Below are 15,624 nucleotides of genomic sequence, written 5' to 3'. Positions count from 1 at the left end.
CGCGGTGAAACCGGACAGGCAGCATAGGCTTTATTACCGCGGTGAAACCGGACAGGCAGCGTAGGCTTCATTACCGCGGTGAAACCGGACAGGCAGCGTAGGCTTTATTACCGCAGTGAAACCGGACAGGCAGCATAGGCTTTATTAACGCGGTGAAACCGGACAGGCAGCATAGGCTTTATTACCGCGGTGAAACCGGACAGGCAGCATAGGCTTCATTACCGCGGTGAAACCGGACAGGCAGCATAGGCTTTATTACCGCGGTGAAACCGGACAGGCAGCATAGGCTTTATTACCGCAATGAAACCGGACAGGCAGCGTAGGCTTTATTACAGCATTTTGAGCAACAACAAGAAAGTGTATTTGATTAAGTAAATCGTCACCAAAACTATTATGTGTATTTTCAAACATCATTATTCTTAATGTATACGAATCATCACAACAACATGTTCGCTATTTCATGAAGACAATATTTATTATGAAGTTCATTATCGCGGCTCATTTTAACGCTTGTCATATTAATCTGCAGGGCATATTTTCGCGATCTCATTACTGACCCATTTAAATCACAAAAAAGTTAATCTCCACGGAAATGTCCTGCTATATGGTAAGAGCTTCATATAATGATTAATAATTTGAGGCTATTATATACCGCTTTATGACAATCTAGTTCGTAGGTAGTCTCAAAGCGGTTCACAAATTATTATCCCTGGTTATAGGGCCTTTAATTTGCAACCAGCCAATATCTTTCTCAAAACCCTGGGGAGCATACAGCTGGTGCTGCCATTTCCGGGCTCACAGCTAGTATTCAACAATTCTAGCACTGCCCAACCACATACTCATTTACAACTGAGTAGATTTGAACAAGCAAAGTAAAATATCTTGTTCAAATATACAGCACAGTGCCGTGCTGTGACTTGAACCCGCAACCCTTCAGTCATGAGCCCGGTGTCTTACCACTAGACCAGAGTGCCTCCTATCATGTGAGTTAGTAATGGATTTCATGTGTTAAGTTCTATTACACATACCTGATTCCAAGTTTCTTCATTATAAACACTCGTAATTCTTGCACTATATCCTTGACCTTGAATGTTTCCTTACTCAGTGTCATTCCATTTAAGGAGAAGGTCAACTTTGCTTCCTCCATAAACCCTCGGGAAATGTCGATGTCAACGATGGGTTTCAATTTACCTGTAATTAAAAATGTACACTAGTGGACTCTGTCTTAACCGGACACCACTAGGACCGTATAATTTGGCCAGGTTGTAGAGAGTTACAGATTGTAGAGAGTCTGCTTAACCTTTTCACCACTGTAGACAATAATGGACTCATCCAGATCAATGCATGGTAGAGTCTACTAAAGTTACATAGGGGTGAAAGGGTTAACGACAATCTGAATGTAATGATAAATAAGAATACAGTATTTTGTTCATATGTGCTGGAGTAAATTAATTAACAATACTGTAATATTTTACTGATATAACTTACAGTTAATGATAAGAAAAGGTGATATTCCTAAAATGAAGTAAATTATCATTTAAACTGACTTGTACAAACCCATTACATGTCACTAGGACAACGGTAAATCCTAAATCAAAGTGGAAGAGCCAACGTCGTATGAGATAGTAGATCAGTAAGGTGCTTCGCTCAGAGTGAGGCTACCAAAAGGTATGCGGGGTGACGGGTATCAGAATGTAAATATAAGGAAATGGCCCCGGGGCTTCGATCATAACACAGCTCAAGTGTCACCAGTTTGTGTGGTTGTTTATTACGGCCGACTCTTAATCAGTCCTGATAAAGCCTTACATAATGTCTTGTTATAAGTAATATAAGTGCTCAGGTGTTAGCCTAGTGTACATATCTATCTGTATAAGACAACAGTGACTGGTCAACCTTTTCTCGTACCATAGACAGAGATATCCAACGTCATACCCCTGGTGCTGATGTGCTAGATTTTTCTACCTTTTCCGATCTGTTTGGTACCTTTACGTGACATTTCTCAGAATTTTTATATTGCAATGCATTCATCCACGCAATAACAGCTTGAAGCTGACTGTCGTTAGATGTATTGTTTTGATGTTGTTAGATATCTGATGTTGTGGATATAATATTATCTACACTGCAAAATACGCGGAAAAATTCCAATGTAGCTTTATTAGTCTCAGGCTAAGATTCTTTAACATCCCAACCAAGGCTTAGGGTTGGAGTAATGTTACAGATTCTTTGCCTTTAGTTTATATATATAGGATCTTAAATGAGTTTATATTTCATATGAGATTTTATGAAACAAGCAAGACTCACAAAAATTAAAACTTTGAGACGAGTTTCATAAAAGCTCATATGAAATGAAAACAAAGTTAAGATACTTTTTATCACATAACTCAGAAAACTTACATTTTGACAGGTTTTAAAGCCAAAATGTAGAGGGCTTAATCAAACGGAGACAGCCATTTTATTGCGCCATTCACAATTGATGACATCACGCCATTGTCCATATTATGACATCACAATCGATTTCTGTCTGGCACAGCCAATGAAAAACACTCCAGGGTATATTACACTAGTGACATATTTAAAAATATTACACGGGCGAATTCACTGGATAACAGGCCGATTATGTGATAAAACCTGATCTCGCTCAGTTACAGGTAACATGTTTTATTAGACTTTCCTAGTAATTAGGACAGTATATTTAACAGCACTAGACCTCAATGGGATCATGTTTGTTTGTTTGTGTTTTACGTCCTATTAACAGCTATGGTCATTTAAGGGCGTGCCAGGTTTTGGTGGTAGAGCAGAAAATGTGGGCTGTTGATCTTGTGAATCAATTGAAAACAAGATTTTAAGTTTGAAAATAATCACGTTTTCTTTGGTGATATTGATTGTCATCATTTATTTTGACAACACTTGTAATAACATGCAAACCTTATGTATATTTTGTGATTTTGTGCATCAACATGACTTTTTTTTTAAATTTCAGACTTCTGATTTTAGGGAAATTTCTTGACAGACAAATGGACAGGTGTGATGTCTTTATTTGAAACCAAAGGAATTAACACTGAATTCAGGAGAAATAGGAGTAAACAGATTTAATGTATTGATTTCATCCTGTCAGGCCAATCACCCTAAGTTCTGGATGTATGCAGTGCAAGACAGATAGACAGCCACTTTTATTACTACAAATCTGGCACCAGTTTCTACCGCAACCACTGTAGGTTTCCTCACTCCCACAACCACTGTAGGTTTCCTCTATCCCACAACCAATGTAGGTTTCCTCACTCCCGCAACCACTGTAGGTTTCCTCTCTCCCACAACCACTGTAGGTTTCCTCACTCTCACAACCACTGTAGGTTTCCTCACTCCCACAACCACTGTAGGTTTCCTTTCTCCCACAACCACTGTATGTTTCTTCTCTCCAACCACTGTAGGTTTCCTCACTCCCACAACCACTGTAGGCTTCCTCACTCCCACAACCACTGTAGGTTTCCTTTCTCCCACAACCACTGTATGTTTCTTCTCGCCAACCACTGTAGGTTTCCTCACTCCCGCAACCAATGTAGGTTTCCTCACTCCCACAACCACTGTAGGTTTCCTCACTCACACAACCACTGTAGGTTTCCTCACCCTCACAACCACTATAGGTTCCTCTCTCCTGACTCATTGGATAAACCTGCTAGAAGTTGGTAAACTCTTTTGGTTACCCACTAGTGGGTAATTACACCCTGGACATGATCACATTGGTCAATCTTTGATTTATGACGTCATATACCAATACTTTTTGACGTCATTTTCCATCATGACGTCACACTCCATGACAATTGATTCCCCCAACGGAAACACACATGATGTATTTTCCAAGGGGAAAATGTTATTTTTTTCTCCGAAACATTGAACAGGTTCCCAACTTGTGATGATTAGTTATCACGTTTATCTAACTCTCGTTAGAGTGTTCATCTAACTCGAGTTAAGATAAACATGATAACCAACCATCACTCGTTGGGGAACCTCTACATCTCTAATGCGGTGCTCTAAAAAGATACTTATAAACACTATTTTGATTTTTAAATGAAATAATAAATCTAAAATTTCTGTGTTGTTGAGCGTCATTCTGTCCAAAAACATTTTAATATTAGGCATACATAGAAAAAACAGATTTGGGTTGACGATTTTAAACAATTATTCCTTTGTCATTAGTTAATGAACCAAGTCAAAATAATGCTGTTTGGGTTTTTGTTGTGGAAATCTTTTATAAAGGAGATCTAAATGAGAGATTTTAAGAAAGGTAGCATAAGTCCTTAAGTGTACAGGAGTACCCATACCATGTTTTGCCTCCAGTTCCTTGTATCTCTCCGGCTGGGTTTCCTGTTCCATGAAGTATCGGACAAAATATCTCTCGGCTTTCTCCCTTTCTGTACAAAATACCTCACTCCCATTCAGGAATTTGATGTTCGGCAAACTGAAAGATTTTAGAATATTTTTTTAATATGAATACATGCCTGGAACAAAATTGTTAAAGAAAAGGGGATTACGATGATAAGCTTCCTCGATACTCCAGGCATTAGGCTCACTTACGCTATCTGCAACCCTGGAATATGTCGTAGCAAAATCGAAGGCTCGGTGTGCACCACCTTGTGGATGAGGCGTGAAGACTAGTTTGATACTTTGATGTACATCAAAATTTAATCTGTCAGTCCTGTAACAGTAAAATTTACTGGCTTTGAAGTCGGGTGTCGCTCCACTGTATTCGTCAATTATATGTTTGTTTGCTTGTGTTGAACATCTTATTAACAGCTATGGTCATTTAAGGACATGCCAGGTTATGTTGGTGGAGGAAAGCCGGAGTTCTCGGAGAAAAACAACCAACCGATGGCCAGTACCTGACGACTGCCCCATGTAGGTCACGAACCCGTGACCCAGTGATGGAGGGCTTGTGGTAGCAGGATGTCGGACGCCTTAACCACTTGGCCACTGCGACCCTCTGTAATCTTCAAAAGACAGGTATCAGCCTTAGCAATTGGTCAGGTTTTATAAACTGAGACCAATCAACCAGCTAGTCGTGTGCCTTCAATTTTGCTATGACATTCATATTCCAGGGGTGCAGAGAGCAAAAGTGAGCGTAACCTCTAGAGTATTGAGGATGAACGATACGTTTGTGGCCTATCTATACACAAAAATAAGAATATTAGAAAATCATTTTATATATAATAAAGCAGAGACGGCTATACAGATTCTATTATGATCTCTCGTTTCATTTGCCATCATGCTTTTCACCAATACATTTCAGTCCCTTTTTCTCTTTTTCTAAGGAATTACTTTAAATGCTTCCCTCAATTTATCACCAGACCCCTGGATAAGCACCAAACTGTCTATAAGATAGAGCTAACTGTGTCACTTCAATGCCATTTGCCACTATTCTGTGCCTCCCCATGCCTCAATATGTTTAAAGTTGAATATTTTTGAAACTAGACTGGGGCCTGAGCTAAATCACCTTATTGTCATTAATCCTTCATATGAACTGTATGACATATTTATTTCCCTTTGATCCATTTATATCAATACTATATCCTTACAAGTACCGGGTAAATACAATATCACTCCAAATTAGAAAAAGGTACCTTGCAATCTTGAGTTTCCTGCGGTCATCCTCGCCCATTTCTGACATCAGTTTGATATTCTAGAAATATATGTAGGATGTAAGTAAGTTATGCAAGGAAATTTTTTGTCACAGTTTTTTGACCTCGTTAATGAAGGTAAATTAATACCTAGAGTAACAAGTTTGCAGAATGTATATCCCCTGCTTTTAGGACATGTACTAGATGGTATGCATTAAGCATGGGCACATATGCACAGATCACCTTTAAGATCGACCCCATTGTGGTACACATGAAAAATTTCGTTGAAGTTTTCAAGATATCTGACAGTACTACATAGTAAAGAGGAGGTAAATGCTCAAAAAAGGATATATGACCTTTGACAAAGACCTTGACCTTTAGTGAAAGCAACAGAAATTATTATACAATACACCATCTTTTGGATATGCAGATGTGTTTGTCTGTATTCATGAGAAATAGGGACAGACACATACAGGATGGAAATTGATAAGGCTTTGTTTCAGAAAAGAAAAGAAAAGTTTTTTAAACCAACCTGTATCCTGAGCGACTCAAGATTGGGAAAAGAGCTGAGAGCCCACAGATGATCCCAACTGTGTATACAGGTATCACTGACGCACAGACTCTTCAGTTTCCTGAAAGCTTTTCTGTCTTGTCCAGAACTGCTATCATTGTGATTTTCCTCTGGTTCCAAATAAAAGTTGACAGGTACTTTGTTGTCTGCAGTCCTGTCGTTATCTGCGGTCCTGTCATTATCTGCGGTCCTGTCGTTATCTGCATTGCTGTCATTTTCTGCAGTCCTGTCATTATCTATTTTCCTGTCATTATCTGCATTGCTGTCATTATCTATTTTCCTGTCATTATCTATGTTCCTGTCCTTATCTGCAGTCTTGTCAACTACAGTCCTGTCTTTGTTTTGCTGGACAACTTCTGATTTGTCCAATATTGTTTGCTCAAGTTCTGAAAATGCCTCTACGAGAACCTGTTCTACGACGTCTGTAGCATATTGAGCAGGACTTTTGTTACCATTTTCATCATCTTCCTCATCCTGATTGGATGAAATGTCTACGTCATCAGTAGCTGTATTATCAGTTTCAATGCAAACATGATCTGTGTCATCAATATGCTTGTAAACCACATCCTTGAGAGGATTTCCTGATAATATCAGTGTGTCCAGCTCTGGCAGATGGCGAAGTTTCCAGACTTCCTCCCAGCTGAAAATATTAAGATTTTCTGTGTGTTTACAAGAGGGACTTATATACTTATGTTCCGTTATGCTATGATTTTCAATTTTAGCATCTGCTATCTTGAAAGTAGCCAAAGGTCACTATTTGAACAAAGGGGAAGGGGGTTCCAAAATTGCCTCTCCTTTGATTTCAATTTTCTTTTGTGAGGTGAAGACCTAGACCTTATCATAACAAAAACACTCATTAAAATTCAAATGAGTACTTTGTTTGTTTTTCGTGGAGGCGTAAAACTGAAACCAGAGTGTTCACCCAAAAGACGAATATTTTCAAACTAACAATTTGCACTGAAGGATCGTTTATGATGGAACCGAAACTAGTGATCATGTACAGACAAATTAACAGCCAGAAGCCATTTTAAGCAATGATATTTTCCAGCCAAAAAATGTGTTCATCTTATAATAAATGTATCTTATAACTTTTGCATACCACAGATATTTTTAATTATAAAAGGCCTAGGTCATGAACTACTAGTGACAAAAATATCAATCCAAAATATGTGGTGGAACATATTCAACGAATGGATCAAATGACTATATGGTCTAAACATCAAAATGTGTGACTATATGTATAGTCTAATCATTATGATTGAAAACTGACAGAAAAGAAGAAAAAATGTTCCATTTTGGATGGAATAAGTATTTAATTAACAGAGAAGATGCTTGGGAAAATTCGATGTTTGATTCCTTTTCAGAGGCCACCAAAACATTCGTTTTACTGCCCAATCAGTTGTCAGATTCATAGACAACTATCAATGGAATTCAGAGATTGTATGTTTGTTTGTTACTTTATTTTTATATATACATGTATATTAACGTTAGACGCCGTATTAACAGCTGATGACATTTTAAGATAATGTTTGCAAGATGCAAGAGTATGAAATGTGTTCGAATGGCAGACTTGGAAAAAATAAGGAAGAAAAAAATGATGCAAGGCTTTGAGTTTGTTTTCAAACTGGTGATTCTAGATTCACAAGAAAACAACTTACTTAAAGCTTTGTCAGAACTTTTTAGCCCTTGGCCATGGGTGAAACTGTTTTGGATTTTGAAGATTGCTATGATAGCCAAGAAAATAAAGTATACCTGATGTAGGAGCACACATTCCCATAGTTCTTTGACCAACTTGGCATTGGCAGTAGTAATTTTTGATTTGATTATTATTACTTGGTGTCATGTACTGAATCCAAATATTATATTTAGTCTGGCTTTTGTGTCTGCAACAAATCTGACAATAGATGAGGTTTTGATAGTGCTGATACACCCATATTTCATAGTCTTTGCAAATTCTGACGTTGCTCTCTTGGAGAGAGCTAGTTGTTTTCACCCTCTGAGCCAAACAGTTTGTTTTTGTAAGTAGACACTTCATTTGATGTGCAAGTTATCTGTCTTTTCTGTCAGTTTCCGGTGATCTTTGATAAATTGGTCCCCGTATCCAATTGAGACATGCAGTCACAATCTTTAGCACTTCATCAGTTATATCAATGAAGCAATTTGATATTAATTGAGTTCTAAAATTATCCAATGCTTATATTAAGACGGCCATGATACAATCCATCGGGATCTAGTTACTGTTCTATCTATGTTATTGATTGGTAACAAAAAACTTTATCAATCACGTCAACTGATGAATTGAATTTGGAATTTGTTGTGACCTAACATCCACTGAAAGGTTTATTGTAGGCTTGCAACAAATTTCGTTACCAATTACCTGTAATCAGGTACATTGCTTTTTGTTGGACGCCAGGGAGGTGTCTTATGACCTCACCTTTTTGGGTACATAGGGTACTTCGTTGTGCGAAATGAATGCTTTCCACCACTTTTTTTGGACTGAATTTTTGGATACATATTTGAAATACCACCATCTTTGTTATATTCTTCATACTAGGAACATTTTTGGTAAGCAAGAATAATAAGGATGAAAAATCCTATAGCTTGCATTAAATTTTTCACAAAATACTTTCCAGCTGATATTTCATTTCTCGACCCCTATGCATATTTAGGTTAATTAATCATCTAAATAATTAGTAGAATGATTCAAAGTAATAACATCGGATGTATAAAGGATTGAAAAGAGTTAAAACAACAGCATAAATCTCCTAGCACTTCTGAAACTAAAGTTATGAGGGGGCAGGCTCCTATGTAAATTTAACATAGCTGGAAATAGTCACTATGATAGCTCTTTTCCAGCAAGTCACAGGACAAGTATCTTGACTTTGGGCTTTATCGTTCTGTACGAAAGGTTGTTATCAATTTTTTAAACATATATGACAAACTTCACTTAATCTGATTTTAAATTCACTTCTGATATAAATTTTCTTCGTACTTAGTAAAGTCCCTTAATTCTCTCATATCCGGTCATGTACGATAATGCTGGCCATGTAAGATAACCATGCTTGCTGAGTCGATCTTACATAGGCGTGACGTCACAATAGCTCAACAATGACGTGACGTCACCAATTTGGAAAACACTGCTGCCGCAATGCAGAAAAGGCAATGTGATGAAATTAAAATCTTTTATGATATAGTTACCATACACGTTAGAAAGATGAGATTATCTTTTCTGCATAAACTCTGTTTGCAAATAGGGGGTAAGCTAAATCTCGCTGGCAAATTTGTTTTCGGCCAAAAAAACTAAGGGGAAACTTGATATTTCCAAAATGGTAGCCAGTCCAAACGCATTTTCATGGTTTCTGAGCTTATTCTGGTAGTTGGAATAACAGAAAAAATACTCTTTCATGCCCAAGAGTGTAGGATAGGGAAATTCCACCCGAGGGGTTTTCAAATTTTGGTTAAACCTGAGGCAAGAATTACCCTATCCTACACCCCTGGACATGGAAGAGTCTTGTATTAATTTTTTGTCATCAAATACATGTTGTTTAAACATAAAATTCCGACAGTCTCCATTGATTGGGCGGTGTTTGGGTTAAGTCTTTAACTCAAACAGAAACCACTAACCTGTCAATCTGATTGTAATTCATCTTCAAGTATTTCACCTTCTCCAGTCCTCGGAGAGTTGATGAGGACAGATGTGTGTATCCTGTAATAGATTTAACAATATCCTATAATCAGTGATCAATCTAAAATTCATTTCCATGGGTCCTTGTTAATTGTATTGCCAATAGAGTATAGGGCCCCAGACTCGTATGTAGATTTATCACTGCATATATTAGGGATGCAACAATAGGCATATTTCACGATATGATACGTATTGCGGTATGATGTTTACGATGTGATATGTATCACAATACAAATATCTGCTTAAAAGATCCACTTCATAATGATTGAGTTCAAATTTTGTTATAGACTTAAATAGCAAATAATATTGAAATAAATTTTTGTATAATTTCTAGTACATTTGGTTATGGTTAAACCACATCTTTACTTTAGGATTAAAAAAATATAAGTACACTTTTTTAGAGTTAGATAAAAATTCATTGATAATTTAAGTACTGTGAATGTATTGCAATACAGGCAAACAAAACAATTTGATACAAAAGAAAGTATCATGATACAATAGAATATGATTTAACATTGCAGCCCTATACTAGCATATATATATATATATATATATATATATATATATATATATGACTATTCAATTAACATTTCAAGAGGGGTACAATTCCGTAAGCCCAACTCCCAGGGCAGACCATTCTTGATATCCAGGGGTTACGCTCACTTTCGCTCTCTGCACCCCTGGAATATAATGTCATAGCAAAATTGAAAACACGCTGCTAGCTAAAAAAAACCAAAAACTGACCAATCACTAGACTGATACTTGTCCTTTGAACATAACAGGGGTGGGCACCTGACTTCAAAGTCAATAAGTATTACCGTTACGCGACCGCTAAATTCTTTTCATATACATCAAAGGATCAAACTAGCATTCTCGTCTCATCCACAAGACGTTGCACGCTGAGCCTATTGCTATGACATATTCCAGGGGTGCAGAGAGCGAAAGTGAACGTAACCCCTTGAGTGTCGAGGATGGGGGCAGACATACCTACCATTTTTACAGGTGTGTAGTTCCTGTAGACTAGGCAGGTGACTGGCTACGGTCAACACCTCATCCCACGCAACGTCAGTCTCGTTGAGGACCAAGCTCTCTATCTTGTCTAGAGAGGTCCCCCAATTCTGTAAGAAATTCTGTAAAGAAAGCACATACAAAAATTAGTTTCCCGCTGACTTAACTCATTTACCCCTGAAATTTCATAATGAACTGTTCCAACCTTTGAATTGGAAGAGTCCAAATGTGTCCTCAGGGGTGAATGAATTTAAACTATATACAAACACCATTATGTATCAGTTTTCCAGAAATCACTGCAGACAGATTTTTTCTTTTCTATTTGGAAAAAAAATCATAAATGAATAAAAAAAGAGTTTATGTTTTAGTTTTACATTAGAACTAACAATCCAAAGTTGTCAAAATGTCCCACCGTCAAAATACAGAATGTCATGATATTAATTTTGTTAATTTATTGATAACTGTGATTTTCTTAAAAGATCAAGATAATAATAAAACATCAAGTTTTATTTAATTAATTATCATTAATTTGTATCATATTTTTAGGAAAAGACCACCATATATTTTTTCAAATCCTTTTTTTACAACAGGAGCAAAGGGGCCTTATTAGCTCACCTGGAACCTGACTCTAGACTTTTTGGTTTTCCAGAAGAATTTATTTTTGACATAATTGACCCCGGTGACCTTGAAAATAGGTCGAGGTCGCTTTCATTAAAAAACTTTAATTCAGCTATATTTGATACATTTGACCTCTGAGACCTTCAAAATCACTCAAGGTCTTTTTTGTTTGCAAAATTGTAAGGCTTCACCCAAGAAAGCTACCAGCTGATCATGAATATCATGACCCTAGACCTTTTGGTTCTTCAGAAGAAGTAATTGTTAAGTTTTTGACTAATTTAATTTTGACTTCTGTGATCTTGAGAGTAGATCTTTAGCTAAACAACAATGAATATTTTATAATTTACCTGTTTGTTAACAAGCTTATTTCGACTCAAATTAAGAAACTTCAGGAAAGGCAAATGAGATATAATGTTGACCACTTCACTCCAATCATCCAGCAAATTTCCAGAAAGGTCAAGATCAATGACGTTGGGACAGAGAGACCTTAAGCCGTCACTAGGGATACCAGCCTTAGATACACGTCTGTCACACAGCACCTGAAATTGAATAGAAGGTGTTTTTTTTTTGGTTTGTTTGTGTTTTACGTCCTATATTAACAGCTATGGTCATTTAAGAATGTGCCAGGTGTTGGTAGTGGAGGAAAGCCGGTGTACCCGGAGAAAAAACCACCATCCTACGGCCAGTACCTGGCAACTGCCCCACACAGGCCTCGAACCTGCGACCCATTGGTGGAGGGCTAGTGGTAGCAGGATGTCAGACGCCTTAACTACTTAAAATGTGAAAATTGAATTTAATAATAAAGTACCGGTATATGCTTGTACTATTATATAATACCTTATTCTCATTAACTAGTCACAGTGTGGAGAATTTACATACAAAAGATTTCTAAATAATAGGGGTAGTTGATTTCATTTAGTCAATTATAACCTGGAGGAATTTTACTAGTGAGATTAATTCAATATTAATAACATAATTGAATTGAATATTGAACTTAGATGTGCTAGGTCTTACTGGAAAATTATATAAAAATGTTCTATTAAGAAAAATTTGACGCTCATGATCACGATTCAATTAAACCAAAAATAAAAATTCATCTCTCTGATTTCATATACGGGTAACAAAGATTATAAATCCTTCCCTCTCTAGGTATGTTATTCCTTCTGCTGTAATCTATTAGTAATTTAACATTACATATTTTAAATTTACAATAGACATTAGCTAGTCTCAGAGGGAGATCTAACAAGTGCATTTTTAAAAACAAAAAGTTAACTTATTTGTGAAATATGACAGAAAATGTTTAAATACCTTAAGGATATATGCTACCTCAAAGAAACATGTCGCTCTTTGAAAAGAGTTCCACAAAAGAAACATGTTTCTTGCTTATAGTTATATATACTTATTAGCTTTTGGTTTTGGTGAAAATGATTTGCTCCAATATGCATGTTCAGTTCTCTTATAAATATTTTTTTTCATATTGACAGATGAAATATCTCATCCTGGCACTTAAGCAACAAGGAGCAGCCTGTTTGAATGTAGAAGGCCTTGAAGTTGGGATGCAGAAGGCCAGGGAATGTCACAGAAATAAAAAACAAAATGAAATTATTTGCAGTGTTAGTGGTTTATAGTCATAAAACACAGAACATTTTCTTCATTTCAATATTTCATTTCCTGTCTAAGATACATAGGATGCATATGATGGGATGTATAAATGAAAATTAAAAGAGTGGGTCTTCTTTATGGGGGGAGGGGGGGGGGGGCTAGTCCATGATTGTACGTCATCACACGCACTTGTTGTGGACATATTAAATTTTGTTGAAACTGAATCAAGACCAAGAGCTAGCCCTCCTTAATGACACTTTCAAAAGAGACATATTGGCGAATCCATTATAATTAGAATAAGATCTGTTGATAATTGATCCTTAGTGTAAGTTTATAATAAGACTGTTTCAGTGTCCTTACTTTCAAAGTACACAGAATTCTTCCTTAATGTGAGCCTAGCTTTAAGTACAATCCTGCTTGTTCATCTTTAGTATTGACTTTTGAAATCAGCATAATTGTTTTTACTCAAACTAAATTAATTAACTGGTTACATAATAATAACTTAAAAACTACCACATGATTTTGTCAAATAGACAGAAGTCTAGTGAATATAACAGACAACTTAAACATAAATCACAAATTTAATATACAAGGTAGATAACTCTTAACACAAATCTCAATTATAATGTGTAATATGCAGCATGTGTCCTTAACTCTGAAAAGTACTGCCTTACTAGCTTAAGATCAATTTTTCAGTGACTCAGGGACTTGCTTGATACATGGATTTTCCTACAACTTTTTCCTAGGCCCATCCCAGGGTCCATGAAATTGGGGAAAATTTTAATGCAGTAAAATGCCAAATTAAGAATATGAGGAAAAAAATAAAATCGAACAAAAACGAAATTACACCCATTTTTCATTTTCTGTATGATATTAAGTTCATTTTCTGCTGTCACTGATATTCAGGCTTTCAAATGATTTTTCATCACCATAGATAATAATTGGACCATCAAGCAAGAAAATGTGTACAAAAAAGCAAAAATAAAAACCAATATTGAATACTTGTTTGTGCTTTTGTTCATAATTGCTTGAAGATATTTTCCTGTTTTTTTGCTATTGCGCTACAGCTGACCAGCTTAATTCATAAAAGTAGAAGTTCTATTATTCTGGCCGACTCAGCCATACACAAACTCTCATCAGCTTATCACATATTCATTTCTGATGATATTCTGTCCCTTTTAGATGCGATCCCCGTTTTAAATGATCTGTTCAAAAATGATTTTTGTTTACTATTATAATATGGAATTTTATGGCAACAATTCAGGAATGTTGGTAAGGGGCTCTTAATCAGCCCCAAATGTTATTGTAGGAAATTCCCTGTTCACAGATAGTAAAATGTCAATGAGTGTGGTCAAAGTGGCTAGAAGGGTGCCTGCTCACATGTTACATTTGGTGACAGCGGTTTGACTTTTAGAGTTCCTTGTAAGGCCGGTTCCCATTGGCTAGGGAAGTTGCAATTGGTACATATGGAAGGATCTACATGATTCCCCAGGCTAAATCCCAAACAAGAATTCTTGGAAGGAGGACTAATCTAGCTAGCAGCTAAGGAATATGACGGGAAAATTCTGCATATGGCAAGGAAGTTTTTCCGTTGATATATTTAACAGTTTACTTGACTAATAGTTAATAAGCAATATCAAGCTTGGTTAGTGGTTGATGGGTGCATGCATGCATGTAACACACTGATTATACATGTGTACATGTTTTTTTCTTTATTTTTAGACATTGACATATATTTCAGAACAATATTTGAAATGAGTCATTGAATATTTTACTTTACATGGCGATCTTACATGAGTCACTATCTATATTAATTGAATACTTCTAGAAGCATGGCAATATTTTTGCGTTAAAAGTTTAATTTTGGCAATATGCCACAAGCTCGCGAAGAATGTCAACATATGATACATAGATGATAAATAAATGTTTATTTTCTCACTCTTATAATGAAAGTTAAATTTAGTAGCTAGTAAGTCTATAACGCATACCACGTTCCTCAGGTAAGCCAGCTCCGCGTCCGACCCATTCGTCTTTGGTTTCCCGTGATAGACAATATTCACCACAAATCCACCAGAATTGCACGAGTCAATTTCTGGGCTGCAATATTTTTCCTTCAGTGCTTCCGTAAAGGACTTTTGTCGTGGCAAACGACGTTTGCCTGGTCGTTTTCTTTCAGCTTCCATCATCGAGCCTACGAGAACACGTTTATATGCTGCTATCAGCTAGGCGCGAGTTGTCTTAAAAGTATTTACGAATCATTGATATTTTTAGACTAAAGTTCAAATTTTCTCAGCTGTTTTGTTGTCATTGCCTGCGATAATCTCGATAGTATTTTCAAAATATATACATAATTGCCAAAGGTATTTCAAATATTGAATTCAAAATATAAAACTATTCTAAACTTGAATTAAACCTAATCATTATCCTGAAAAGAAACGATTTTTAAGTGTTTTCTTATTTAAAGATAACTTTTCTTAAAATATCATACTAGAGTATCATTTTGATTACTCATCGTCACAAAAATTGTC

General features: G+C 36.3%; 1 protein-coding gene across 2 annotated transcripts in view; it reads right to left on the bottom strand.

The window, feature by feature from the left end:
• LOC110464184 overlaps positions 1-15,400 on the bottom strand; it is a 16,973-nt gene extending 1,573 nt beyond the window's left edge. Inside the window, exons 1-9 of one of the 2 annotated variants that reach the window (XM_021519261.1) lie at positions 15,085-15,400; positions 11,842-12,033; positions 10,860-10,998; positions 9,808-9,889; positions 6,492-6,823; positions 6,145-6,437; positions 5,616-5,674; positions 4,320-4,456; positions 1,029-1,191 (exon numbers count right to left, since the gene is read on the bottom strand). In XM_021519261.1, coding sequence (XP_021374936.1) covers positions 1,029-1,191; positions 4,320-4,456; positions 5,616-5,674; positions 6,145-6,437; positions 6,492-6,823; positions 9,808-9,889; positions 10,860-10,998; positions 11,842-12,033; positions 15,085-15,282 — 1,595 coding nt within the window. In that variant the 5' untranslated portion in view covers positions 15,283-15,400. Of the gene's footprint in view, positions 1-1,028; positions 1,192-4,319; positions 4,457-5,615; positions 5,675-6,144; positions 6,824-9,807; positions 9,890-10,859; positions 10,999-11,841; positions 12,034-15,084 lie in introns of both variants that reach the window. The other variant, XM_021519260.1, reaches the window with a different exon arrangement.
• Between the last annotated feature and the right edge of the window lie 224 nt (positions 15,401-15,624).

Source organism: Mizuhopecten yessoensis, unplaced genomic scaffold (genome assembly GCF_002113885.1).
Source record: "Mizuhopecten yessoensis strain PY_sf001 unplaced genomic scaffold, ASM211388v2 scaffold10969, whole genome shotgun sequence".
NCBI lineage: Eukaryota > Metazoa > Mollusca > Bivalvia > Pectinida > Pectinidae > Mizuhopecten > Mizuhopecten yessoensis.
This window is presented reverse-complemented; position numbering and strand designations above follow the sequence as displayed.